The sequence below is a fragment of the Oculina patagonica genome, chromosome 2 (assembly GCF_052425735.1).
Source record: "Oculina patagonica isolate OP01 chromosome 2, crgOcupat, whole genome shotgun sequence".
Lineage (NCBI taxonomy): Eukaryota > Metazoa > Cnidaria > Anthozoa > Scleractinia > Oculinidae > Oculina > Oculina patagonica.
The window spans coordinates 40,995,090-41,020,042 of record NC_135759.1 but is presented as its reverse complement, the minus strand read 5'-3'; the positions used below and the strand labels follow the sequence as shown (position 1 = coordinate 41,020,042).

Below are 24,953 nucleotides of genomic sequence, written 5' to 3'. Positions count from 1 at the left end.
TTACTATGCGGAAGGCAATGGCAACTCGCACAGCTAAAGGAAAAATGTCTTTTTATTGCGACCGCTTTTTACATGTTCAGTGATACCGCACTACACACCGACTACGAATTTTAACTACGGAATACAAAAAAGTTTTGCTTTGTTTTCGGTGAACAAATGTAATACAGCAGAACCCTGTGAAAACGACAACAGATAGGCCATAAAAATATAGTGGCATTAACGGGACATGTTCAAATTATGATGTTAGTACTAATTCTCTTTATTTGACCTTATCACAGGAATAATTCAAACGCAGCTAAAACTAATGCATTTTTTTTTAAAGAATAGTATCATCCCAATTTTTATTTGCGTTTGTCATCCATCTTATCAAGCATTTTAAGTGGTCGTACTAACGGGTAAATATATAAAAAAAAAGGTTTGGCACCTCAAAAGATGGTCGTTGGCTGCAAAAAACGAGGTGCTTGTATTAAAGGGGTTTTGAAATCAAAAACTGACCAAGGCTTAGTCCGAACCAATAAAAGGACCGTTTCGGCGAAGCGGTTGTGAAACCGGGATGGTGAGACAAAGTTGCAATATGTATCTAACTGTTAACAGATTTTGTAAACACGTGACACGATTGAGAAAATGACAACACAACGACACGATTTTGAACATTTTATACCCATTTTATTTTCACTTAACCTCAAAATGTGTCACAACAAATGAATTGAATCCGTCGTTTATAATACTTGCGTCATTTTTTAGCATGCTGTAGTAATATTATACCTTTACAATATCACTTCCCTTCACCTTGTTTCTTTTGATCAAAACTAGATTTGCTTAAGCACTGACTGCCTACAAAGAAACCTTGTGTTAAACACTCAGTTGCTTCGCACTAGCGTTATTTACTGATATTTCCCTTATTTACTGATTCTATAAGCTCCAAAGAAGGTGTGTCTATTTGACACCCACAGTGCGGATGGATACACGGTCATCAAGCTGATGTAGTCGCCCTTCTCCAGATACTTTATTGCACTAGTAGAGATGCTTCCGTAGTCTGCACGGCCTTCCCCGAGTCCCGTCTGCATCAGGTTGACTCCAACCCCGTTTATAGCGAGGGCCACACGGTTATGAAAGGTCGGTCCATCGGGATACGTCTCAAAAAACACTTGGGCGTAGATATAATAATACCCGCTCTTTGGTACTATCAGTCGGCCTTTTTCATGTGTGAAACCTTTCAAATTTCCGTCTACCCGAAATTGGGGTATTTCTGTCAAAGCATAAACATTATTGTTGATAACAGAACAATAATCTAAACAGTTTGCTCTACAATGTAGTTACAATGTAATCAAGGATTCGAACAGCTTCCTGGATAAGAAAGAGTTTAAATAAATGTGTAAAAGAGCTACCTAGATTTGTTTGCGGAAATTTTACGGCGACGCTCAAGGTCCCTGTCAGTTGTCCCACGATCTGTGAAGAAAAGGTAAATAACGTGCGTATTATTCTGATTCCTTTGCTACATGCTCGTTTTTAATCTAAACATGCATAGGATATTTCGTTTTGCAGTCATTATATTCCCCACTTGAATAACGAACTGTAAAGGACCCATCCTTATTAAATGAAGATAAACCTTTTTGGGTTGAAAGGTATCGAAAGCGAATAAGGTAATATTTACAAAGAGAAATATCTATTAAAAATATAATCACGTTTCGAAATCCATACTGCTGTCACCTTTTTGGAAAGAATAAATGAATAAGCCTGGTTGATATTTACCGCAGATTTTTTTGCTTGTGTCACCACAATGAGAAGAAAGAAGAGGAAAACAGCTCGTCGCAACATGATTTGAACCGTCACTCACAAAAGGAACACCTGAGTAAAGAGAATATTGAAATAATTAATAAACGAAATCATTATCGAAAATTGAATCTGCTATACAGCTTAAGCGTTTGTTTGTTTGTTTGTTTGTTACGTTGATTTTATCTGAAAGGCATTAGGTAATTTTAGCTTAGGATTGAAGGGAAGACTGCACCTTTTCAATTCAATTTCCAGGCTTGAATGTTATGGCTTGCTTGCAAGGGTGTAGAAAGATAAGTGAAGAAGCTCTTGTTTCTCAGCAATCTTATTGGCTCGTATAACTTCACGTGACCAATCATTTCTTATTAAATCGATGTGTTTACTCATTCTAATCAGGTAATTTTCGGGCATTTTTTCATTATTTCTCTGTTGCTAACTAACAGACAGATTTATCGCAGCAGGGGTCGGGTGTAAGGAATTGTTTGTTTTCCTACTGAGACGTTTTCATAGCGGCATTCTGTGGTCAGGCAGACAGTTGTAAAATTTGTTTTATTACTAAGCAATGTTCTACATAAAGCTCTTGCAAACGCTGGGTATAGCTGCCTTGCCACAGCCCAATATAAAAATCGAGACAAACAATAAGGAGATAGTGATACTGCTTTCATGCTACACAGAAGACCATGAAAGCGTGTAGAACTAAACAAAAAATGCTTCTATTTCAACCTTTAGACATTTAAATAATTAGAATCTTTTGAGTACGTTTTGAAGTTGGGTATGGGGCTCGATGGGCGCTCGTTTCTACAATTATTTCTAGCTTTTTTTCCTCTTTGTATCAATCAGTTCAGTTCATCTACTAAAAAGATCAGCAAAAGATCGAGCTTAGGACGTAAACGGAAAACAAACGTCTTTCATTCCGATTTATAGTTTACACTGTATACAGCTATTTCAATTAACGTTGTCAAATTAAAGCTTAAAGACAAGTCCAAAAGGTAGTATGGGTAGAAGAGAGCTACTGCTCGTGCTGAATACTAATGAGATATAACGACATGACAAACGCGAATTTGCTCGTTCTCTTTCTCTTCAGACATTTGGAAACAAGGTACTTTTAGCCACACTGAATTCTAGAAAAATTTTCAAAACTCAAAGACATGCGACAGTGAAAGTAAAGCAACAGAAAAAGGTCTCCTGCGAGGAAAACCAAATTCTTCATGGAAAAAATATAAACTTGTACATTTCCTCTAGGCCAATATGCAAAATTCAAGTGAATACCCAGACCACCGTTCGGTCTTGTAAACTTTAAGCTTTGATCTGACAACGTTAATTGAAATAGGTGTATTTTATATATTCGGGCATAACGTAATACTAGAGACAAAATTTCAGAGAACGAAACAATTAAAAATTAAAGGTACCAAACTGGAGTAATGGTGGAATAGACAAACGTTTTGACTTCTGTCTGTTGTCAGTTATTACTTGAGCTCAGCAAAGGAAAGAGGTACAAGGGAGGTGATGGGCAGTAAACATAATAAATTCAACTATGAATAAATCACAATAAGTAAGGAGAAAAACCTAACTCAAAAATAAATTGTAAGCACTAAATGACAGGCCCCAAGGAAAACGGAGAGTTTTGTTTCGCCGAGACCCTCAATGTTCTCCGAGTCGAATCCGAGGGGAACATTGAGAGCGGAGGCCATTTTAGTTGTTTTGTGTGAACAGAACAAGTAAATAAACAACTCAGTTCCATTTGGCTTTTAAATTTTCAACAGGAATGTTTGTTCGAATTAACAGACGATGAAAGCGACAATGGCTTTTAATATATCACCTCTCTTGAACATCAACTCCCTTCGCTAAAGAACATTATCGTTTATCTTATGGAAACCATATATGAAATTAACAAGTACTGAATAATTTTAACAAATGAAAAAACGAAAAAATGCAAAACAGCTGTTTTCGCAATGTTTCGAATCCACAACAGACACAAGGAGAACGTCAGTTACACAACGCTCAGCTTACTTTGTTCTATTCGCCAAAAAAATGTTCATCATTAGATCAAGCTTGGGACGTAAAGGGACAACGTGCCTTCTTCCATTTCGATATATATATTTTACGCTGTATATTTTATATATCCGTGTATAATGTATCATATAAGAGACGAAATGACAAAGAAATAAATAATAAGAGATCAAGACGGAGCAAACTGGGGTAAGGATAGAAGACACAAACTTGTTGACTTTTGTCTGATGTCTCGATTTTGTCAGTAATTATCTGAGCTCAGCAAAGGAAAGAGGTACAACGCAGATAGGCAGAAAAAATGATTATAGTTTCAAATATAAATAAATTACAATAATAAGAAAATTAAAACAAAAAACTAAATAAAAATAAATAACATTTGATTGCAAAGTTAAAAGTTGCATAAGTGAAGAACGTCGCTTATTTCTTTAATTTTTTACTTCGAATAACTTGAAATTAGCAATCGATATCCAAAGATGATGATAAAATTGATACTTGCTACTGAGTGAATACGGTTCTTGGGCGTTTTTTAAATGGAAATTCAAGTTTTAGTCGGAACGTTTTACTTTACGTCACGAACAGTTTTTAATGGCAGGCCCGTAGCCAGAAAAAAATTATGATGAGACAATGTTCATGGTTAAATTCACTTCCTATGTATTTACTTTACCCCTCTCCCGAGAAAAATGACTGACGCAAGTGCCTCGGTTTGCCTCAAAGCGGTTACGACTCTAAATAGCCACCTTACACTGACGATGAGTTATTCCTTAGGGCACCAACTTTTGAAGTTATACGGCGACGTGAAAAATTCTAAAGCATTTTCAATGGAATAGATCTGCAGCAAAAGTTGAAACACAGGCGCAGCCCGTCCAGAAATTTTCTTAAATCTGTTAACGAACATTCAGCAATAATAATATTTTCCTGTACACAGACACTAATTATACTTCTTATTACACACAAGTAGTAATTGTTACTTACAAACAAGTGTGTAAAAATAGAATTTTGCTTAGCGATAACTTTCGACTCCATATAAAGGTATTCTTGGTGACATCGTTCTTACTTAACAACAAAAAAAGAACGTGATCTTGTACGATGGTTTTCCCTTTCTGTCTGATTACGATGCGGAAGGCAATGGCAACAGGCACAGCTAAAGAAAAAATGCATTTTTAATGCGAGAGCCTTTTACATGTCAAGTGATGCCGCACTACATGGTGACTACGAATTGCTTTTTATTGGTGAACAAATGTAATACAGCGGAACCCGGTTAAAACGACAACGGGCAGGCCAGAAAAATGTTGTGGCATTAATGATGGAAGGTTCAAATTATAAACGAATCCTCTTTATTTGATCTTATCAGAGGTATAATTCAAAAGCGGACATAAATAAAGCATTTTAACTAAACAATATTGGTCCACTATTTGTTTGCGTTTGTCATCTATTTTATTAGGTATTTTGAGTGGTCATACTAACGGGTAAATATATAAAGAAAATAAAAGTTTGGGACCTCAAAAGGTGGTCTCTGGTCGCATTAAGGACGAAGTCAGATGTCAATTTTTTTTCTCAGGACAGCAAATTGACTGAAGTTTTGTCCGAAGCAAAATTCGTGACCGTCCACACGAATCCTGGATGGTCGTTAGTTTAAAGTTCCAATATCAAACTGTTGAGAAATTTTGTAAGTCCAGTTTGAGGCGAAAGAGAAAATGACAACATGCATGACGACGTGATTTTGGACATTATATACCCATTTTATTTTCACCAAAATAAATGTCAAAATGTGTCACAGATTAAATCCTTCCTTTATCAGACTTATGTCAATTTTTAGGATATTTTACTTTTATAATATCACTTCCCTTCACCTTGTTTTTTTCTCAGTCAAGCCAGAGACTAGATCGGCTTGAAGATTTACTACGTATAAGGAAACCTTCTATTCAACACTCAGTAGCTTCACACTTAGTGTTCTCCTGCACTACCCCTATTTACTGATTCGATAAGCTCCAAAGAAGGTGTGATGATTTGACACCCACAGCCTACTGGAATACACCGTCTTCAAGCTGATGTAGTCGCCCTTCTCCAGATACTTTATTGCACCAGTGAACAGGCTGCCGTAGTCCGCACGTCCTTCCCCAAGCCCCGTCTGCATCAAGCTGACTGCATTACCGTTTACGGCGAGAGCCACGCGGTTATGAAAGGTCGGTCCATCGGGATACGACTCAAAAAACACTTGGGCGTAGATATAATATGACCCACTCTTTGGTACTATCAGTCGGCCATTTTCATGTGTAAATCCTTTCAGATTTCCGTCTTCACCAAATTGGATTAATTCTGCCAAGACAAAAACATCATTATTCTTGGTCGCAGAACAATACAATACAATAAGTAGTTAGGATTTTATCAAGGTTTAGAAATGCGTTAAAATAAATGCGTATAAAGAGCTACCTGTATCGGGCGAAAATACTTGGCTTGCGCTCAAAGTCCCCTTCAGCTGTCCCACGATCTACGAAGAAAACGTAAATATCGTACGTATTATATTGATTTCTTCGCTACCTGTTTTCCTTTTTTCAATCTATACATACATGCACAGAATATTTCGTTTTGCAGTCGAAAGAAAAAAGAATAATACTGGTTGATATTTACCGCAGATTTTTTTGCTTGTGTCACCACAAAGAGAAGAGAGAAGAGGAAAACAGCTTGTCGCAACATGATTTGCACCGTCACTCACAACAGGAACACCTGGGTAAACAGAATATTGAAATAATTTATAAACGAAATCATTATCGAAAATTGAATCTGCTATACAGCTTAAGCGTTTGTTTGTTTGTTTGTTGACGTTGATTTTATCTGAAAGGCATTAGGTAATTTTAGCTTAGGATTGAAGGGAAGACTGCACCTTTTCAATTCAATTTCCAGGCTTGAATGTTATGGCTTGCTTGCAAGGGTGTAGAAAGATAAGTGAAGAAGCTCTTGTTTCTCAGCAATCTTATTGGCTCGTATAACTTCACGTGACCAATCATTTCTTATTAAATCGATGTGTTTACTCATTCTAATCAGGTAATTTTCGGGCATTTTTTCATCATTTCTCTGTTGCTAACTAACAGACAGATTTATCGCAGCAGGGGTCGGGTGTAAGGAATTGTTTGTTTTCCTACTGAGACGTTTTCATAGCGGCATTCTGTGGTCAGGCAAACAGTTGTAAAATTTGTTTTTTTACTAAGCAATGTTCTACATAAAGCTCTTGCAAACGTTGGGTATAGCTGCCTTGCCACAGCCCAATATAAAAATCGAGACAGACAATTGGGAGATAGTGATACTGCTTTCATGCTACACAGAAGACCATGATATCGTGTAGGCTAAACAAAAAAAATGCTTCTATTTCAACCTTTAGACATTTAAATAATTAGAATCTTTTGAGTACGTTTTGAAGTTGGGTATGGGGCTCGATGGGCGCTCGTTTCTACAATTATTTCTAGCTTTTTTTCCTCTTTGTATCAATCAGTTCAGTTCATCTACTAAAAAGATCAGCAAAAGATCGAGCTTAGGACGTAAACGAAAAAAAAAACGTCTTTCAGTCCGATTTATAGTTTACACTGTATACAGCTATTTCAATTAACGTTGTCAGATTAAAGCTTAAAGACAAGTCCAAAAGGTAGTGTGGGTAGAAGGGAGCTACTGCTCGTGCTGAATACTAATGAGATATAACGACACGACAAACGCGAATTTGCTCGTTCTCTTTCTCTTCAGTCATTTGGAAACAAGGTACTTTTAGCCACACTGAATTCCGATCTAGAAGAATTTTCAAAACTCAAAGACCTGCGACAGTGAAAGTAAAGCAACAGAAAAAGGTCTCCTGCGAGGAAAACCAAACTCTTCATGTGCAAAAATATAAACTTGTACATTTCCTCTAGGTCAATATGCAAAATTCAAGTGAATACCCAGACCACCGTTCGGTCTTGTCTTGTAAACTTTAAGCTTTGATCTGACAACGTTAATTGAAATAGGTGGATTTTATATATCCGGACATAACGTAATACTAGAAATAAAATTCTAGAGAACGAAACAATTAAAAATTAAAAAAAAGGTACAAGGGAGATGATGGGTAGTAAACGTGATAAAATCATCTATGAGTAAATCACAATAAGTAAGGGGAAAAAAACCTAACTCAAAAATAAATTGTAAGCACTAAATGACTGGCCTCAAGGAAAACGGAGAGTTTTGTTTCGCCGAGACCCTCAATGTTCTCCGAGTCGAATCCGAGGGGAACATTGAGGGTGGAGGCCATTTCAATTGTTTTTTGTGAACAGAACAAGTAATTCAGTTCCATTTGGCTTTTAAATTTTCAACAGGAATGTTTGTTCGAATTAACAGACGATGAAAGCGACAATGACTTTTAATATATCACCTCTCTTGAACATCAACTCCTTCGCTAAAGAACATTATCGTTTATCTTATGGAAACCATATATGAAATTAACAAGTACTGAATAATTTTAACAAAGAAAAAAATGCAAAACAGCTGTTTTCGCAATGTTTCGAATCCACAACAGACACAAGGAGAACGTCAGTTACACAACGCTCAGCTTATGTTCTCGCCAAAAAAATGTTCATTTAGATCAAGCTTGGGACGTAAAGGGACAACGTGCCTTCTTCCATTTCGATATATATATTTTACGCTGTATATTTTATATATCCGTGTATAATGTATCATATAAGAGACGAAATGACAAAGAAATAAATAATAAGAGATCAAGACGGAGCAAACTGGGGTAAGGACAGAAGACACAAACTTGTTGACTTTTGTCTGATGTCTCGATTTTGTCAGTAATTATCTGAGCTCAGCAAAGGAAAGAGGTACAACGTAGATAGGCAGGAAAAATGATTATAGTTTCAAATATAAATAAATTACAATAATTAGGAAATTAAAATAAAAAACTAAATAAAAATAAATAACATTTGATTGCAAAGTTAAAAGTTGCATAAGTGAAGAGCGTCGCTTATTTCTTTAATTTTTTACTTCGAATAACTTGAAATTAGCAATCGATATCCAAAGATGATGATAAAATTGATATTTGTTACTGAGTGAATACGGTTCTTGGGCGTTTTTTAAATGGAAATTCAAGTTTTAGTCGGAACGTTTTACTTAACGTCACGAACAGTTTTCAATGGCAGGGCCGGCGCCAGACAAATTATGACTAAGGCAATGTCCATGGTTAAATTCTCTTTCTATGTATTTACTTCCCCCTACCTCCAAGAAAAAAAAATGTGGCAAGTGCCTCGGTTTGCCTCAAAGCGGCTACGACACTGAATAGCCACCTTACATTGATGATGAGTCATTCCTTAGGGCACCAACTTTTGAAGTTATACGGCGACGTGAAAAATTCTAAAGCTTTTTCGACGGAATAGATCTGCAGAAAAAGTTGAAACACAGGCGCAGGCCGTCCAGAAATTTTCTTAATTTTATTTATGAACATTTAGCAATTACAATATTTTTCGGTACCCAGACAGTAATTATACTTCCTATTACCCAACAATAGTAATCGTCTAAAAGCTTCTCAAAATAGGATTTTGCTTAGCGATAACTTCGACTCCATACAATATAAAAAATCAACCTACATAAATGTATTAAAACGTGATCCTTTACGACTGTTTTTTTTTCTCTCTGATTACTATGCGGAAGGTAGACTTGCCCCAAGTCGCTCGTTTTTTTCTTTGCATTTATAGTTACTTAAATAAAATCGCTTTAAAATCAAGCGCGGAAGACCACTTGAGTAAAATCGCCTTTGAAATCGCGCGCGAGAGATCACGCGGGATTCATTTGTGTGAACGCGCGCGCGAAAAAACCCTTAGGAAAAGCTCGGAACGAGCGACTTGTGTCACTTGCAGGAAATCGATTCTGGCTGACGTTTTTTGCCGCGAAAAATTGCATCATGCTTGTGTGCACTGAATGGGTTTCTTTTATCGTATTGACGTCAGTTTCGCGCGTGTGCCGTGTGTATTTTGACGCGAGTTTGGCGTGTGTAAAATTTTTTTTTTGCCCCTCTGTTTTTAACTTTGTGTGAAAAATCAAACCTATGGCTCTGGATGGCTGTGTCGTTTTTATCGAATGTGAATAGGATTGGCACGAAAGAAGACACGTGTGTTGTTTGTTGCAAAAGCGGGTTGTCAGTCGATGTGAGAAGAAAATTGTTTTGCGGCCAAGTACCATCAAAAGCTTGTAACAATTTGAAGCTGTTGCTAGGTGACATTGACATTAATGTCTGTCGGAATGAAATCTTTTGTCGGAGCTGCGCTGACAGAAATGAAAGTGTTGTGAAGAAAGTGCAAGAAATTCGAAGTCAGTTCAACCAGACTAGATTAAAGATATTCGAGGATGGGCACGGAGAAAAGAGAATGCTTGTCGAAGATGAAGGTGAATCCTTGCAGAAAGCGAAGCGACGGACGACCGAGCCGACCGAGGCGGCGAAATACATGTGTGCTTCCACACAAACCTCGCAGGCTACTGAACCACAAACCGAAGGAGAGTCTTCTGTTCATCAAGTATTCAATTCTTTAATGATTTATGCGTTCAGGAAATTATTGGACTTTCCATCGTAAAGCAATGTGAAAGGCACTTTCTTACAATAGAAATCAGAAACATATAGGTGACAAGTTACATGTATATATGTCTGAATTTATCAAAACCAGGTCAAGGAAATTTTCACCCTTTTAAGCCCAAATCGCTGTAAACGCGTTTTTTTTCTTGCCAGAGACTATCTCCAAACTCGATGATATAAAAACTAAAGGGAATGTCAGTCTTTTTTTCTCTTCTCCTCTCTCTTCTCTACCTTTCAGCGCTGTATTTCTTGTTTTTTTCCTTTCTTGTGGCGTTTTAAGCCAATTCGCGCAGTAACGTACTTGTTCAAGAATACTGACGTCACTTTTCTTTGACCCGGTTTTGATAAATTCAGACATATGATTCAATAGTATGAGCGTGGAAAGCCTGGATTTCTCTCTAGATGCATAGAAAATGATTGATTGTAACTCGAGAACCTCATTCTTGGCCTTTCCGGTCATACTATTGAATCAATTGATTCAATAGTATGAGCGTGGAAAGCCTGGATTTCTCTCTAGATGCATAGAAAATGATTGATTGTAACTCGAGAACCTCATTCTTGGCCTTTCCGGTCATACTATTGAATCATATGTCTGAATTTATCAAAACCAGGTCAAGGAAATTTTCACCCTTTTAAGCCCAAATCGCTGTAAACGCGTTTTTTTCTCGCCAGAGACTATCTCCAAACTCGATGATATAATAACTAAAAGTGGCTATAAGCCACTAAACTCGGAAAAGTTATTATGAAACAAGAATCGAAAACAACAAACTGACAAATAAAGGTTTGCTAATACAAATGATGTTATACTTTCCAAACTTCTGTTTACTTCACTTTGATTGTCATTAAATACTGATCGAGAGCAGACCGAAAGGCCAAGAGATAGAGTTCCCATCTGTTGCAAATTGATTTCTTTCTTTTTATTTTTCCTTTTTGTTATTTGAAAGTAACGAAAACTAATAATAATAATAATAATAATAATACTAATAATAATAATAATAATAATAATAATAATAATAATAATAATAATAATAATAATAATAATAATATCATTGGCTATAAGTCGAGCGATTTTTTTTTCACCAAATCGTACCGAAATAAATTCATCTTTAGCTGAGTGTTTTGGGTTTTCTAACTGGTTCTAAAAAAACAAAGGTTTACGGTCTCGGCTTATAGCTGAATAAATATCATAATATTATTTCAAGAAAACTGACATTAATTAATACAATATTTCGGTTGGTGACTAAGCATGTTAATTCTATGTAATTTAACAAGAAATGTAGGTATCAGAGAAAAGGTCTAATTTTCTAGAGGCCTTTAAACACTTGCACGCATTGCGTGCATATGTCTAACAGGAAACGAGTGAAGGAGTGATGGAGTGAAGGAGTGAAAGAGTGAATTCACTTCGCCCACTACAACTCTTTTCCGAGTTAAAAACTAAAGGGAATGTCAGTCTTTTTTTCTCTTCTCCTCTCTCTTCTCCACCTTTCAGCGCTGTATTTCTTTTTTTTTTTCCTTTCTTGTGGCGTTTTAAACCAATTCGCGCAGTAACGTACTTGTTCAAGAATACTGACGTCACTTTTCTTTGACCCGGTTTTGATAAATTCAGACATATATAAAATTGAAACAATCGACTGGTCTTACTGGTCAATCATGTGAAACGAAGCGTAGCTGCATTTCAACCAGGCCTTCAACATGTCGCCGGTTTATTCAAAGCAAAGTTTAAGCTTCATCGAAGGCGCGGAAATGGCTTTTATTCAACCCAATGTACGCGAAACTAAAAATAACACGCTAATCTGTCATATTCAGTCGAGTAAATCCATGGATGATAATATTCTTCAATTGCTTTTCAATAAGAAGTTTTCGAAGACGGGACGGATCGGAGTGCTGAAGATAAACATAGCATATATCATAATCTGTATATAAGCTTAAACATCCTTCGTTTTGAAGGAGCTTGTTTTGAATTTGTTACGGTGTGTAGATCCACTGGACCTGTTGGAATTCTTAGGTTTGATAGTTTATTTATGAATTGAATTGAATTTAATCAATATATGTGAAAACGGGATTTGTTTTCCTATTGTTTGTCGAACACGAAAAATTTCAATAGTTATTTCGCCTCTTGAACTTTAGAAAAAGCTAAGCTTATATCTTGATTTTTAGTTTGTCAGTTCAATATTAAGCATACCTATATAAGTTTATTGGTCATGCAGAGACAAAAATATTGCGACTATTTGTTGTTCGTAAATCTGAAATTAAAATGGATAAAAGTCAAAACACTGTACGTTCAATCCATTCATGGCATCAAGGCCATGTGTTAAATAAGTCCTCGTGGGATTGAAAGTCCTAATGAACTTCTTTTAATGTAATGCATGCATAGTACTATTCCTATTGTTGGCCGATTCTTTATTTTAGCATTAATTCCAAAAGCAAAACATCAGATTAGAATTTTCTTGCATATTTTGACTGAGGGTGCCGAAACAGAAAACTTGGGCTTAAGATTTCAGAATTTGATTTACATTTAACAGGAACTTCAAGCAGTTTGAAACCATACAATTAATATTTGACCACCTCTTTCAGTTCAAAGTTGGCTAAAAAGGCACGCCGCCGCACAGGGAAAACCTTTAAAAAAGCAGTCACTTAATTGAGAAACACACAAGTTCATCCTGTGAGTCACGGAGTGTGCGTGACATGAATTTTCTTCACCGTCTCTCTTGCTTTAAACCACATGCCTGGCCGAAAAAATTCTAGTTTACCCTAATAATTCGATTTAGCACCCTCCTTCCAATAAGCGCCCTCTTCCGAATAAGTGCCCCCCTTCGAATGTGTTTTTGTTAAAGCGCCCCTATTCCAATAAGGGCCCCCATTCTTATAGGCATCCCTATTCTAATTAGCACCCCTATTTTGAATAACTGCCCCTACTGAAGTCATTGACGGCGAATAGATAAACTCAAAAATATTTACCGTACCTGCATACTTGCATATATTTACTGCTAAAATGAAAATTCTTTCAAAAGTAACTGAACTTTCAACAATTGAAATGCATGTTACTGTAACAGTTTTTGTTATTGTTATAGTTTAATTTTCATATTTACTTAAGTTTTGTTTAAAGCATTTGGTTGTTTCTCAAAACGCCCTGCTGGGAGCCAAATGAAATCATTACGGTACACATGCAAATATTTATTTTGATTCGAATGTTTGATAAAGTAAACCCAAACCAGTTCGTGAATGGCATTATTATAAGTCAGTCCATTTCACGACAAAACAAAGAGTAGATCAGAGTAAGTCCAATCCCTTTGCATTTCTCCATTTAACGTCATCTGACGATCTAGCAAGTATATAAATAGAGCATATATAATTGACTGCGCAGTTAATTCCCCTGACGAGATGACGTGTATCCGGTGCCTTGAAACATTCTTGCTGAACTTGCAATTTTTGATTCTCAAAATAAACTCAAAACAAAAGCTGGAATATTTTCCTACATTCATCGTGTTCCAGGTTACTAAATTGTTCGACTTGTACTTGCTCCAAGCCATTAACGGTAGAATAACAAAAATAATATATATTTCACACAAACAGAGCGCAGAGTATTCGTAAAATAATATTTGTAAAATAAGTGCATGAATGTTTATCACGTGGCATGGGTCTGATGTAGTGCTTAAAGTTTTAAATAGCTTGATCGACATATCCAAGCGGTCTTTGGGTTCCAGCTTAGCTTTGTGATGACCCAGTCCTCTCTTCTGGTAAAACACTTGTACTTGAATGACACAAAAATATACATTTCGTCTAAATAGAGAGCAGAGTGTTTGAGTGATTGCTAGTAAAAATCAAAACTTTCGTGACTGTGACCAAGGAGCCTGCTGGGCCACGTGGGTCGACAAAAAAATTGTTTTTGATTATTTGAAGCGAAGGAATAGTTCCAACGCTGTGGGATGCCATTTGTGATATTAAAACCAAAAAGTTTCGGAACTCAGTAGGTTTTAATATTTCGGCTTTTACTGTTTATGTAAGTAACGGATGGAGACTGCAAAAACAACGATCCGAATGAACTGCCGAGTGAACAGCCTGACATGTGCATAAGCACGTGAAAGGTCTGAACAAACAGACTAAGCAGACTAAGCAGACGAAGGTCGAAAGTGCAGAAAACCATCCATAAGACTGACTGACTAGAGGGTTTACTGACTAGATGGTAAAGAAAAAGTCCTAATAGTTATGTTTGTGTAAGTAACCGACGCAATGAGTGGCTATGGTGGTTTACTTAGTAGTGACCTGTTATCCCTATTTAACTTTATCGCTTAGGTACATTACCATTGTTATTTAAATTGAAGAAATTATAATAGTGAGCTCACTAATAAGTTTTCCTGGATCGGAGAAGATTGTCATGAAAGCTCAGAAAGTCTGCCATTCTCGTCAGGGGCACAGTGACAGACCCCTTAGAGAGATAATTATTTAGCGAAGAGTAAGCTAGAAAAAAAGGGGATAAGCGCGCGCGGGAAGACGTTACATTGATCTTTTATCCGTATTGTAACGTATCAATAAAACTAAAAGCCAAATCAGGGTAAATCTCTCTAAACCACGTTTCAAACTGTGGTACCACAGCTGGCCCTACGTGGCTGAGCTAACTGTTATCAATCTATACCGATGAAATGTTAACAAAATGTTAAAATAAGGCAAAATGTAATGACCTAAGTCATAAAAGTTCGTTGAACGTGTTTATAATAAATGATGAGATTATATTACTAGTAAGTGCCGTAAACTAAATAAGCTTTCGCAGCTGCTATGTTTATAACATTGTTGTTAGGATTAAATTTGGTAAATTGAATCTTTAAAAACAAAAATAACAAACTCACCATCGGAAAAACCGAGCGCTTGGTACGGAACAAACTCTCTTGGCTGTTTACATTTGTTTGCTCGCGAGGGCTGTTTGTACGCGCGTGCTTTTATTTGAACGTCTGCATCTTGCGCGCGCGCAGCCTGGGCTCCAAAGAGAGTCGACATTAGCATAGCTCGCGATTCAATTAAGGCGAGGGAATAATTTCAACGTCGTGGAGTGCTACTTATATTAAAGAAATTTCGGAAATTCGGCTGCTAACTTGCTGACTATCTATTGGTTTTTACTTCAGTGGTAGAAATATGTTGTTTACTGATACAAGAAACTATTCCGTTTAAATTATATTACCTTCAGTTTAAAACTAACTTACTTTATACCTAACAAAATGGCAAATACCACAAAAAGTTATCGAGCCATGAGGGACCTTCCCAGATACATCCTACCGCTTTTACAGGACCCAGACTTTCTCAAGGCTGGCTTCCTGTGGGTACAAAAAAGCAATAAAAAGTGCTGTTCTACAAACATGCTCGTCTATCTCAAGGGCGAGTTGAGGTCTGACACAGCTGACCCACGGGGACTGCATCTTAGGTTGGACATGGTCCGCCATATGGTGGGATATTGATCCGGCATATGGTTTAAAGCAAATTGTTTTTGATTATTTGAAGCGAAGGAATAGTTCCAACGCTGTGGGATGCCATTTGTGATATTAAAACCAAAAAGTTTCGGAACTCAGTAGGTTTTAATATTTCGGCTTTTACTGTTTATGTAAGTAACGGATGGAGACTGCAAAAACAACGATCCGAATGAACTGCCGAGTGAACAGCCTGACATGTGCATAAGCACGTGAAAGGTCTGAACAAACAGACTAAGCAGACTAAGCAGACGAAGGTCGAAAGTGCAGAATGTTTTTGATTATTTGAAGCGAAGGAATAGTTCCAACGCTGTGGGATGCCATTTGTGATATTAAAACCAAAAAGTTTCGGAACTCAGTAGGTTTTAATATTTCGACTTTTACTGTTTATGGAAGTAACGGATGAAGACTGCAAAAGCAACGATCCGAATGAACTGCCGAGTGAACAGCCTGACATGTGCATAAGCACGTGAAAGGTCTGAACAAACAGACTGAGCAGACGAAGGTCGAAACTGCAGAAAACCATCCATAAGACTGACTGACTAGAAGGTTTACTGACTAGATGGTAAAGAAAAAAGTCCTAATAGTAATTATGTTTGTGTAAGTAACCGACGCAACGAGTGGCTATGGTGGTTTACTTAGTAGTGACCTGTTATCCCTATTTAATTTTATCGCTTAGGTAAATTACCATTGTTATTTAAATTGAAGAAATTATAATAGTGAGCTCACTAATAAGTTTTCCTGGATCGGAGTAGATTGTCATGGAAGCTCAGAAAGTCTGCCATTTTCGTCAGGGGCACAGTGACAGACCCCTTAGAGAGATAATTATTTAGCGAAGAGTAAGCTAGAAAAAAAGGGGATAAGCGCGCGCGGGAAGACGTTACATTGATCTTTTATCCGTATTGTAACGTATCGATAAACTAAAAGCCAAATCAGGGTAAATCTCTCTAAACCACGTTTCACACGATAAGTGACCGTTCACACGAACCCTGGATGGTCGCTAGTTTAAGGTTCCAATATATATTTAACTGTTGAGAAATTTTGTAAGTACAGTTTGAGGAAAAAGAGAAAATGACAACATGACGACGTGATTTTGGAAATTAAATACCCATTTTATTTTCATCAATTGTCAAAATGTTTCACAGATTGAATCCTTCGTTTATAATACTTGTGTCAATTTTTAGCATGCTTTAGTTATATTATACCTTTACAATATCACTTCCCTTAAGCTTAACCTTGTTTTTCTTTCAGTCAAGCCCAGATCTGCTTGAACAATTAGTAAACCTACAAGGAAACCTTGTGTTTATTGCTCAGTAGCTTCACATTAGTGTTGTTTACTAATATTTCCTCTATTTAATAATTTTATAAGCTCCAAAGAAAGTGTGATGATTTGACACCCACAGCCTACTGGAGTACACCGTCTTCAAGCTGATGTAGTCGCCCTTTTCTAGATTCTTTATTGCACCAGTGAACAGGCTGCCGTAGTCTGCTCGTCCTTCTCCGAGCCCCGTCTGCATCAAGCTGACTGCATTACCGTTTATGGCGAGAGCCACACGGTTATGATAGGTCGGTCCATCGGGATACGACTCAAAGAACACTTGGGCGTAGATATAATATGACCCACTCTTTGGTACTATCAGTCGGCCATTCTCATGTGTGAATCCTTTCAGATTTCCGTCTTCACCAAATTGGGTTAATTCTGCCAAGACAAAAACATTATTCTTGGTCGCAGAACAATAATCTAAACAGTTTTCTTTTCAATGTAGTTAGGATGTTATCGAGGAATTAGACTTGTTCCTGGTTTAGAAAGAGTTAAAATAAATGTGTATCAAGAGCTACCTGAATCGGGCTGAAATACTTGGCTTTCGCTCAAAGTCCCCGTCAGCTGTCCCACGATCTATGAAGAAAAGGCAAATATCGTATTATTCTGATTCCTTCGCTACATATTCGTTTTCAAACCTTACATACATGCATAGGATATTTTCGGTTTGAAGTCATTATATTATATTGCCCACTTGAATATTGAACTGAAATGGACACATCCTTATTGAATAACGATGAAGCTATTGGGTTATCGAAAGTGAACAAGGTAATATTTACAAACAGTAGTATCTGAAATATTATCACATTTCAAAATCTTTATTGCTTTCAGCTTTTTGGAAAGATAAAAGAATAAGCCTGGTTGATATTTACCGCAGATTTCTTTGCTTGTGTCACCACAATAAGAAGAGAGAAGAGGAAAACAGCTTGTCGCAACATGATTTGAACCGTCACTCACAAAAGGAACACCTGGGTAGAGAGAATATTGAAATAATTAATAAATGAAATCGTTATCGAAAATTAAATCTGCTATGCTGCTTGACGTTTGTTTATAGTTCGTTTGTATGGGACGTTGATTTTATCTGAAAGGCAATAAGTAATTTTAGTTTAGAATGGAAGAGAAGACTGTACCTTTTCAATTCAGTTTCCAGGCTTGAATGTTATGGCTTGCTTGCAAGGGTGTAGACAGATAGTTCTCAAGCTCATTAATGATTCATGAATTTACAAGCCAATCAGGAAACGCCAATTTGGTCAGGTGCGTGTGTTTTGATGAAACTGACTGGGCAGAAGCCTTTCCACAGTATTTTGATTGAATATCAAACCCTAGAGTTTGATAAAATATCAAACGCTTGTGATGAAGGATTTATCCTTATTTAAATATTGGTGACACAAACACCAAAACGAATCGACAAGCTTCTGAAACGTTGAAATAAAAAAGCTTAAGTTGTGAAAAATACGGATCATACATTATCATCACAAACTGGCCTAATTTCAAACACAAGATACTATTCACGAAAACTTAATTTTTGATTTCTTTTGTTTAAATGGCGCATAGTTTGCAATCAAGGAATCATTGCAAACAAAGGATATTATTTAAAAAAAAAAAAAAAAAAAAAAAAAAACAACAATAATTTTATATCACGCAAACATTTATTTTTTGTTATCTTTTGTTTAATTAGCGGATTATTCGCTAATAATATTCTTTGTTTGCAATAACGCCCCGATTGCAAACTATGTCCTAATTAAACAAAAGAAAAAAAAATTAAATTTTCGTGAATAATATCTTTTGTTTGCAATTAGGCGCCGATTGAGAAGCCATTTAAAAAAACTCGTGCTTCGTGTTTCACCGGGGTCAAACACTCGAAAACAATAATCACAAACTATGCGCTAATTGAACAAAAGATAGCAAAAATTAAATGTTGACGTGAATAGTATCCTTTGTTTGCAATAACGCCCCGATTGCAAACTATGCGCTAATTAAACAAAAGAAAAAAAAAATTAAGTTTTCGTGAATAATATATTTTGTTTGCAATTAGAAGCCGATTGAGAAGCCATTTTAATAACTGGTGCTTCGTGTTTCACCGGGGTCAAACACTCGAAAACAATAAAAACCCTTGGCCTACCGTCTCGGATTTTCATCATTTTTCTCGTTTTTGGAAAACCCGGTAAAACACTCGCACTCGTTGTTGAAATATTACGTGAAGAAGCTCTTATTTCGCAGCAATCTTCTTGGTTAGTATAACTTCACGTGACCAATCATTTCTTATTAAATCAATGTGTTTACTCATTCTAATCCGGTAATTTTCAGGCATTTTATCATCATTTAACTGTTGCTATCTAACAGACTGATTTTTTCCCAACAGGAGTCGGATGTAAGGAATTGTTTGTTTTCCTACTGAGACGTTTTTATAGCGGCATTTTGCCGTCAGTCAAACAGTTGTAAAATTTGTTTTATTACTGAGCAATGTCCTACATTAAACTCTTTCAAACATTGAGTATAGTTGGCCTGCCACAGCCCAATATAAAAACATGCCAAGAAAGGAAAAAAAAATGAACTACAGCGCTGAAAGGTAGATAAGAGAGAGGGGGCGAGAAAAAAAACTAACATTCCTTTTGATTTTTTATATCGTCTACTTTTTTCTGGCGAGAAAATACGCCTTTAAAGCGATCCCCTTTGCGCTTAAAACGGTGAAAATTTCATTAACCTGGTTTTGATAAATCCAGTCATATACAAAGACAATAATGGTTTGGGACCTCAAAAAGTGGTCTCTAGTCGCATAACTGACGTAGTCAGCTTTTAAGGGTTTTAAAGATAGCAAATTGACTGAGGTTTTGTCCAAAGCAAAATAAGTGACCGTTCACACGAACCCTGGATGGTGGTTAGTTTAAGGTTCCAATATATATTTAACTGTTGAGAAACTTTGTAAATACAGTTTGAGGCTAAAGAGAAAATGACAACATGACGACGTGATTTGGAAATTATATACCCGTTTTATTTTTACCAAATTGTCAATATGTGTCACAGATTGAATCCTTCGTTTATTATACTTGTGTCAATTTTTAGCATGTTTTACTTATATTATTCCTTTAAAATATCACTACCCTTCACCTTGTTTTTCTCTTTACTACATACAAGGAAACCTTGTGTTTTAACACAAGGTTTAAAAACACTCAGTAGCTTATTCCCTTATTTACTGATTCTATAAGCTCCAAAGTAGGTGTGATGATTTGACACCCACAGACTACTGGAATACACCGTCTTCAAGCTGATGTAGTCGCCCTTCTCCAGATATTTAATTGCACCAGTGAACAGGCTGCCGTAGTCTGCTTTTCCTCCTCCGAGCCCCGTCTGCATCAAGCTGACTGCATTACCGTTTATGGCGAGAGCCACACGGTTATGATAGGTCGGTCCATCGGGATACGACTCAAAAAACACTTGGGCGTAAATATAATATGACCCACTCTTTGGTACTATCAGTCGGCCATTTTCATGTGTGAATTCTTTCAGATTTCCGTCTTCACCAAATTGGGTTAATTCTGCCAAGACAAAAACATTATTCTTGGTCGCAGAACAATAATCTAAACAGTTTTCTTTTAAATGTAGTTACGATGTTATCAAGGTTTAGAAAGCGTTTAAATAAATGTGTATCAAGAGCTACCTGTATCGGGTGAAAATACTTGGCTTGCGCTCAAAGTCCCCGTCAGCTGTCCCACGATCTATGAAGGAAACGTAAATATAATAAATAATAGTACGTATTATTCTGATTCCTTCGCTACATATTCGTTTTCAATCTAAATATACATGCATAGGATATTTTCGTTTTGAAGTCATTATGTTGCCAACTTGAATAACGAACTGAAAAGGACCCATCCCCCCTGGGGGGGGGGGTACTCCCATCGTGTATAAATAAAGGTTTTGATTGATTGATTGATGTGCCGCCCGATAGGGTATGGTTTTTGAGGTTCTCGGTCCTTAAATAGGGTATCATTTTTGCTCCTTTTGGCAATGTGTTCCCGGTGTGATCCTTAGATAGGGTACCTAAATTTTATTAGCTAAAATAAACGCCCAGCTAAACGATAAAAAGATATCTTAAAACTGAATTTTATGTTCAGGTATTAGAAAAGCGATCTTATAAAGATTTGTGTCTTGCCGTGCGCGGTTAGCCGTTATTTGGGTCGTCACGGAACGCTTCTCCTCCCTCCTTTTTCGGTTTTGGGCCCTTAAAAGGGTATCAATTTTCGCTTTCTTTATCCTTAAATAGGGTCAGGGTTTAAGAACCTTGGCGGCACACCCCTATCCGAAATTTATGGGAGTACCCCCCCCGGGACCCATCCTTATGCGTGTCGTCGTTCGCTTATCTTTTAACGTTTCGAGGGGTCTTCGTTTTCTAAGGCCGGGGTCTTCGTTCTCTAGAGGGCCTTCGTTTTCTAGGAGTCTTCGTTTTCTTGGGGGTCTTCGTTTTTCGGTCTTCGGTCTTCCTTTTCTAGACACCCTTTACAAACAGCAGTATCTGAAATAATATCACATTTTCAAACTCTTACTTCTGTCAGCTTTTTGGAAAGATAAAAGAATAAGTTCAATGATATTTACCGCAGATTGTTTTGCTTGTGTCACCACAATGAGAAGATAGAAGAGGAAAACAGCTTGTCGCAACATGATTTGAACCGTCACTCACAAAAGGAACACCTGAGTAAAGAGAATATTGAAAAATTAATAAATGAAATCATTATCGAAAATTAAATCTGCTATGCTGCTTGACGTTTGTTTAGTAAAGTTAGTTCGTTTGTTTGCGATGTTGATTTCATCTGAAAGGCAATAAGTAATTTTAGTTTAGAAAGGAAGGGAAGACTGTACCTTTTCAATTCAGTTTCCAGGCTTGAATGGAGTTATGGCTTGCTTGCAAGGGTGTAAAATTCTCAGACTCATTAATGATTCATGAATTTACAAGCCAATCAGGATACGCCAATTTGGTCAAGTGCGTATGTTTTGATGAAACACTGGGCAGAAGCCTTTCCACAGTATTTTGATTGAATATCAAACCCTAGAGTTTGATAAAATATCAAACGCTAGTGATGAAGGATTTATCTTAATTTAAATATTAATGACACAAACACCAAAATGAATCGACAAGTTCTGAAACGTTGAAATAAAAAAGGCTTAAGTTGTGAAAAATACGGATCATACATTATCATCACAAACTCGCCTAGTTGCAAACAAAAGATATTATTCACGAAAACTTAATTTTTGATTTCTTTTGTTTAATTGGCGCATAGTTTGCAATTAAGAACTTATTGGAAACAAAAGATATTATTCACGCAAACATTTATTTTTTTGTTATCTTTTGTTTAATTAGCGGATAATTCGCTAATAATATCCTTTGTTTGCAATAACGCCCCCATTGTAAACTATGCGCTAATTAAACAAAAGAAATCAAAAATTATGTTTTCGTGAAAAATATCTTTTGTTTGCAATTAGGCGCCGATTAAGAAGCCATTTGAAAAACTCGTGCTTCGTGTTTCACCGGGTTTCCAAACACTCGAAAACGATAAAAACCCTTGGCCTACGGCCTCGGGCTTTCATCATTTTTCTCGTGTTTGGAAACCCCGGTAAAACACTCGCACTCGTTGTTGAAATATTACGTGAAGAAGCTCTGTTCGAAAGAAATACTGTTCGGAAATCACGACAGCGAAGCCGAAGACAACGTGAACTGGAAAATTAATCTGTACACGCTATTTTGTGGATTTGTTGAGTGAACTAACGTATATAAGGGCGAAGGAATGTTCATATAATTTAAAACATAAGTATTCGAGGTGCAAATTATATTTCCACTTCACGTTGTCTTTGGCTTTGCCGTCGTGGTTTCCGAACAGTACTCCTTTGGGGTACCCCAGGGGACGTTTTGTAGTAGAACACGTTTTGCTTTCTGGGGAGAGCATAGGCAATTATTTTGACCAATTTCAGCGAATATTGCATAAATTGTTCAAGTAGGTGGTACAGATCATCGTAAATCGGCAAATTTACTACCAAATTTGATATTCCAGCTAGTTTAAAAGAACAACGGCGTGCACCTGATTGCACTCAAATTAGGCCAGACTATAGTTCGAAGACTGTTCTTTCGAGGTCCGAGATCTCCGATGAAAACTAGTTGAGAAAAAATGTGTTTTCGGCTGCATTCCGAAGGCGGTACCCGATTCGTCGATGTCGAAGTTGCACGCCTTGTGTAAATATTTGTATTCTGTACACGAGTCGAAAACTTAAACTCTTAGAACTGCTCTCGCGCGCTACAAATCGCCAAGAAAACGGCATAAAAACAAACCTTATCAATGCGAAAATATTTCTACTTCATTTTATTACAAATACGAGTCGTAAAAACCGATTTTAGAAAGCTTAAATATTTACAATAGCAATTAGTGAAGAAATTTGAATATTGATATGGGCATGCTGTGACCTCACAAACATAGGATGGTAAGCCTGTAATAAAAGTAAAACAAACACTTTTATTCCGATGTTTAGTTTACACTGTATTTTTTTATATCTGCGCATCAGTAATGTAATATTAGAGACAAAGTGCCAAAGAACGAAACAATTTAAAATAAAAAGGGACCAAACTGAAGTAATGGTTGAATAGACAAACTTTTTTTTATAAATGTCTGTTGTCAGTAATTATTTGAGCTCAGCAAAAGGAAGAGGTACAAAGGAGATGAAGGGCAGTAAACGTAATAAATTCAACTATGAATAAATTACAATAAGTAAGGCTAAAAAACTGACTCAAATATCAATAATTGGCACTTAATGACTAGCCTCAAGGGGAACAACTAATTTTGTTTCAGCGAGATCCTCATTTTACTTAAATCCACCCAACATCACGAACAGTTGTTAATAGCAGGGCCGGCGCCAGAAAAATTATGACTAAGGCAATGTCCATGGTTAAATTCTCTTCCTATGTATTTACTTTTCCCCTTCCCCAAGATAAAGGACTGAGGCAGGTTCCTCGGTTTGCGTTAAAGCGGTTACGACTCTGAATAGCCACCTTGCATTGACGATGAGTCGTTCCTTAGGGCATCAGCATCATTATTAGGGCATCAGCTTTTGAAGTTATACGGGGACGTGAAAAATTCTAAAGCTTTTTCAATGGAATAGATCTGCAGAAAAAGTTGAAACACAGGCGCAGGAAGTCCAGAAATTTTCTTAATTTTATTTACAGACATTTAGCAATTACAAATTTTCCGGCGTCAAGACACTAATTATACATCTTATTATTACACATTAGTACTACTTCAAACAGGGGTCTAAAAATGGACTTTAGGCTTAGCGATATCCTCGACTCTATACAGTATAAAAGAATCATATTATTATTATTATTATTATTATTATTATTATTATTATTATTATTATTATTATTATTATTGACGGACCGCCATCTTGGTTTCTAAAGGCGAGCGAAAACTGAGGGAGAGTACAAAATGCCCGTGGGTAGGGGAGCTGGGTACCCTTGCAACCCCCAGCACCCCTAATCACGGAAATTTTGCACTCACCTCAGTTTTCGCTCGCCTTTAATTTAGAAACCAAGATAGCCTGCGAATACAGCCGCCTTTCATTCGCGTCCCGCAACGAAGAGCGATTTTGCTCTTCGTTGCGGGACGCGAATGAAAGGCGGCTGTATTCGCAGGCTAAAACCAAGATGGCGGCCCGTCGAACGCAACGATCGACCCTGGACCTTGACTGTACGACTTCACGGAAAAATAGGTCATATATCATATATAGGTCTTTATAATTATATATCCGCGAGTGTTTTACTGGAAAATAGACCACT

General features: G+C 36.8%; 4 protein-coding genes across 4 annotated transcripts; all 4 read right to left on the bottom strand.

Annotated features, from left to right (window-relative positions):
- Window positions 1-667: 667 nt before the first annotated feature.
- Window positions 668-2,096, bottom strand: LOC144642085 (uncharacterized). The gene is made up of 4 exons (XM_078501082.1): window positions 2,009-2,096; window positions 1,753-1,848; window positions 1,389-1,449; window positions 668-1,249 (listed from the first exon to the last, which is right to left on the bottom strand). The coding sequence occupies exons 2-4, from the start codon at window positions 1,816-1,818 to the stop codon at window positions 900-902; spliced, it is 477 nt and encodes a 158-aa protein (XP_078357208.1). The 5' UTR covers window positions 1,819-1,848; window positions 2,009-2,096; the 3' UTR covers window positions 668-899.
- A 3,405-nt stretch (window positions 2,097-5,501) lies between these two features.
- On the bottom strand, window positions 5,502-6,753 carry LOC144642084 (uncharacterized). Its single transcript, XM_078501081.1, has 4 exons — window positions 6,665-6,753; window positions 6,412-6,507; window positions 6,214-6,271; window positions 5,502-6,099 (listed from the first exon to the last, which is right to left on the bottom strand). Exons 2-4 carry the CDS (start codon window positions 6,475-6,477, stop codon window positions 5,750-5,752), a joined length of 474 nt encoding a protein of 157 aa, XP_078357207.1. The 5' UTR covers window positions 6,478-6,507; window positions 6,665-6,753; the 3' UTR covers window positions 5,502-5,749.
- Window positions 6,754-16,977: 10,224 nt separating this feature from the next.
- On the bottom strand, window positions 16,978-18,400 carry LOC144641612 (uncharacterized). Its single transcript, XM_078500658.1, has 4 exons — window positions 18,271-18,400; window positions 18,013-18,108; window positions 17,659-17,716; window positions 16,978-17,518 (listed from the first exon to the last, which is right to left on the bottom strand). Exons 2-4 carry the CDS (start codon window positions 18,076-18,078, stop codon window positions 17,169-17,171), a joined length of 474 nt encoding a protein of 157 aa, XP_078356784.1. The 5' UTR covers window positions 18,079-18,108; window positions 18,271-18,400; the 3' UTR covers window positions 16,978-17,168.
- Window positions 18,401-20,326: 1,926 nt separating this feature from the next.
- On the bottom strand, window positions 20,327-22,023 carry LOC144641610 (uncharacterized). Its single transcript, XM_078500657.1, has 4 exons — window positions 21,995-22,023; window positions 21,731-21,826; window positions 20,799-20,856; window positions 20,327-20,676 (listed from the first exon to the last, which is right to left on the bottom strand). Exons 2-4 carry the CDS (start codon window positions 21,794-21,796, stop codon window positions 20,327-20,329), a joined length of 474 nt encoding a protein of 157 aa, XP_078356783.1. The 5' UTR covers window positions 21,797-21,826; window positions 21,995-22,023.
- Window positions 22,024-24,953: the final 2,930 nt, after the last annotated feature.

What these genes read in the sequence shown, in the direction of transcription:
- LOC144642085 (XM_078501082.1), bottom strand. Translation starts at nt 1,818, where the DNA reads ATGTTGCGACGAGCTGTTTTCCTCTTCTTTCTTCTCATTGTGGTGACA. An exon ending in CACAAGCAAAAAAATCTGCG is followed by an intron (nt 1,450 to 1,752) that starts GTAAATATCAAC and finishes TTTTCTTCACAG; the next exon opens with ATCGTGGGACAACTGACAGG. An exon ending in ATTTCCGCAAACAAATCTAG is followed by an intron (nt 1,250 to 1,388) that starts GTAGCTCTTTTA and finishes ATGCTTTGACAG; the next exon opens with AAATACCCCAATTTCGGGTA.
- LOC144642084 (XM_078501081.1), bottom strand. Translation starts at nt 6,477, where the DNA reads ATGTTGCGACAAGCTGTTTTCCTCTTCTCTCTTCTCTTTGTGGTGACA. An exon ending in CACAAGCAAAAAAATCTGCG is followed by an intron (nt 6,272 to 6,411) that starts GTAAATATCAAC and finishes TTTTCTTCGTAG; the next exon opens with ATCGTGGGACAGCTGAAGGG. An exon ending in AGTATTTTCGCCCGATACAG is followed by an intron (nt 6,100 to 6,213) that starts GTAGCTCTTTAT and finishes TTGTCTTGGCAG; the next exon opens with AATTAATCCAATTTGGTGAA.
- LOC144641612 (XM_078500658.1), bottom strand. Translation starts at nt 18,078, where the DNA reads ATGTTGCGACAAGCTGTTTTCCTCTTCTCTCTTCTTATTGTGGTGACA. An exon ending in CACAAGCAAAGAAATCTGCG is followed by an intron (nt 17,717 to 18,012) that starts GTAAATATCAAC and finishes TTTTCTTCATAG; the next exon opens with ATCGTGGGACAGCTGACGGG. An exon ending in AGTATTTCAGCCCGATTCAG is followed by an intron (nt 17,519 to 17,658) that starts GTAGCTCTTGAT and finishes TTGTCTTGGCAG; the next exon opens with AATTAACCCAATTTGGTGAA.
- LOC144641610 (XM_078500657.1), bottom strand. Translation starts at nt 21,796, where the DNA reads ATGTTGCGACAAGCTGTTTTCCTCTTCTATCTTCTCATTGTGGTGACA. An exon ending in CACAAGCAAAACAATCTGCG is followed by an intron (nt 20,857 to 21,730) that starts GTAAATATCATT and finishes TTTCCTTCATAG; the next exon opens with ATCGTGGGACAGCTGACGGG. An exon ending in AGTATTTTCACCCGATACAG is followed by an intron (nt 20,677 to 20,798) that starts GTAGCTCTTGAT and finishes TTGTCTTGGCAG; the next exon opens with AATTAACCCAATTTGGTGAA.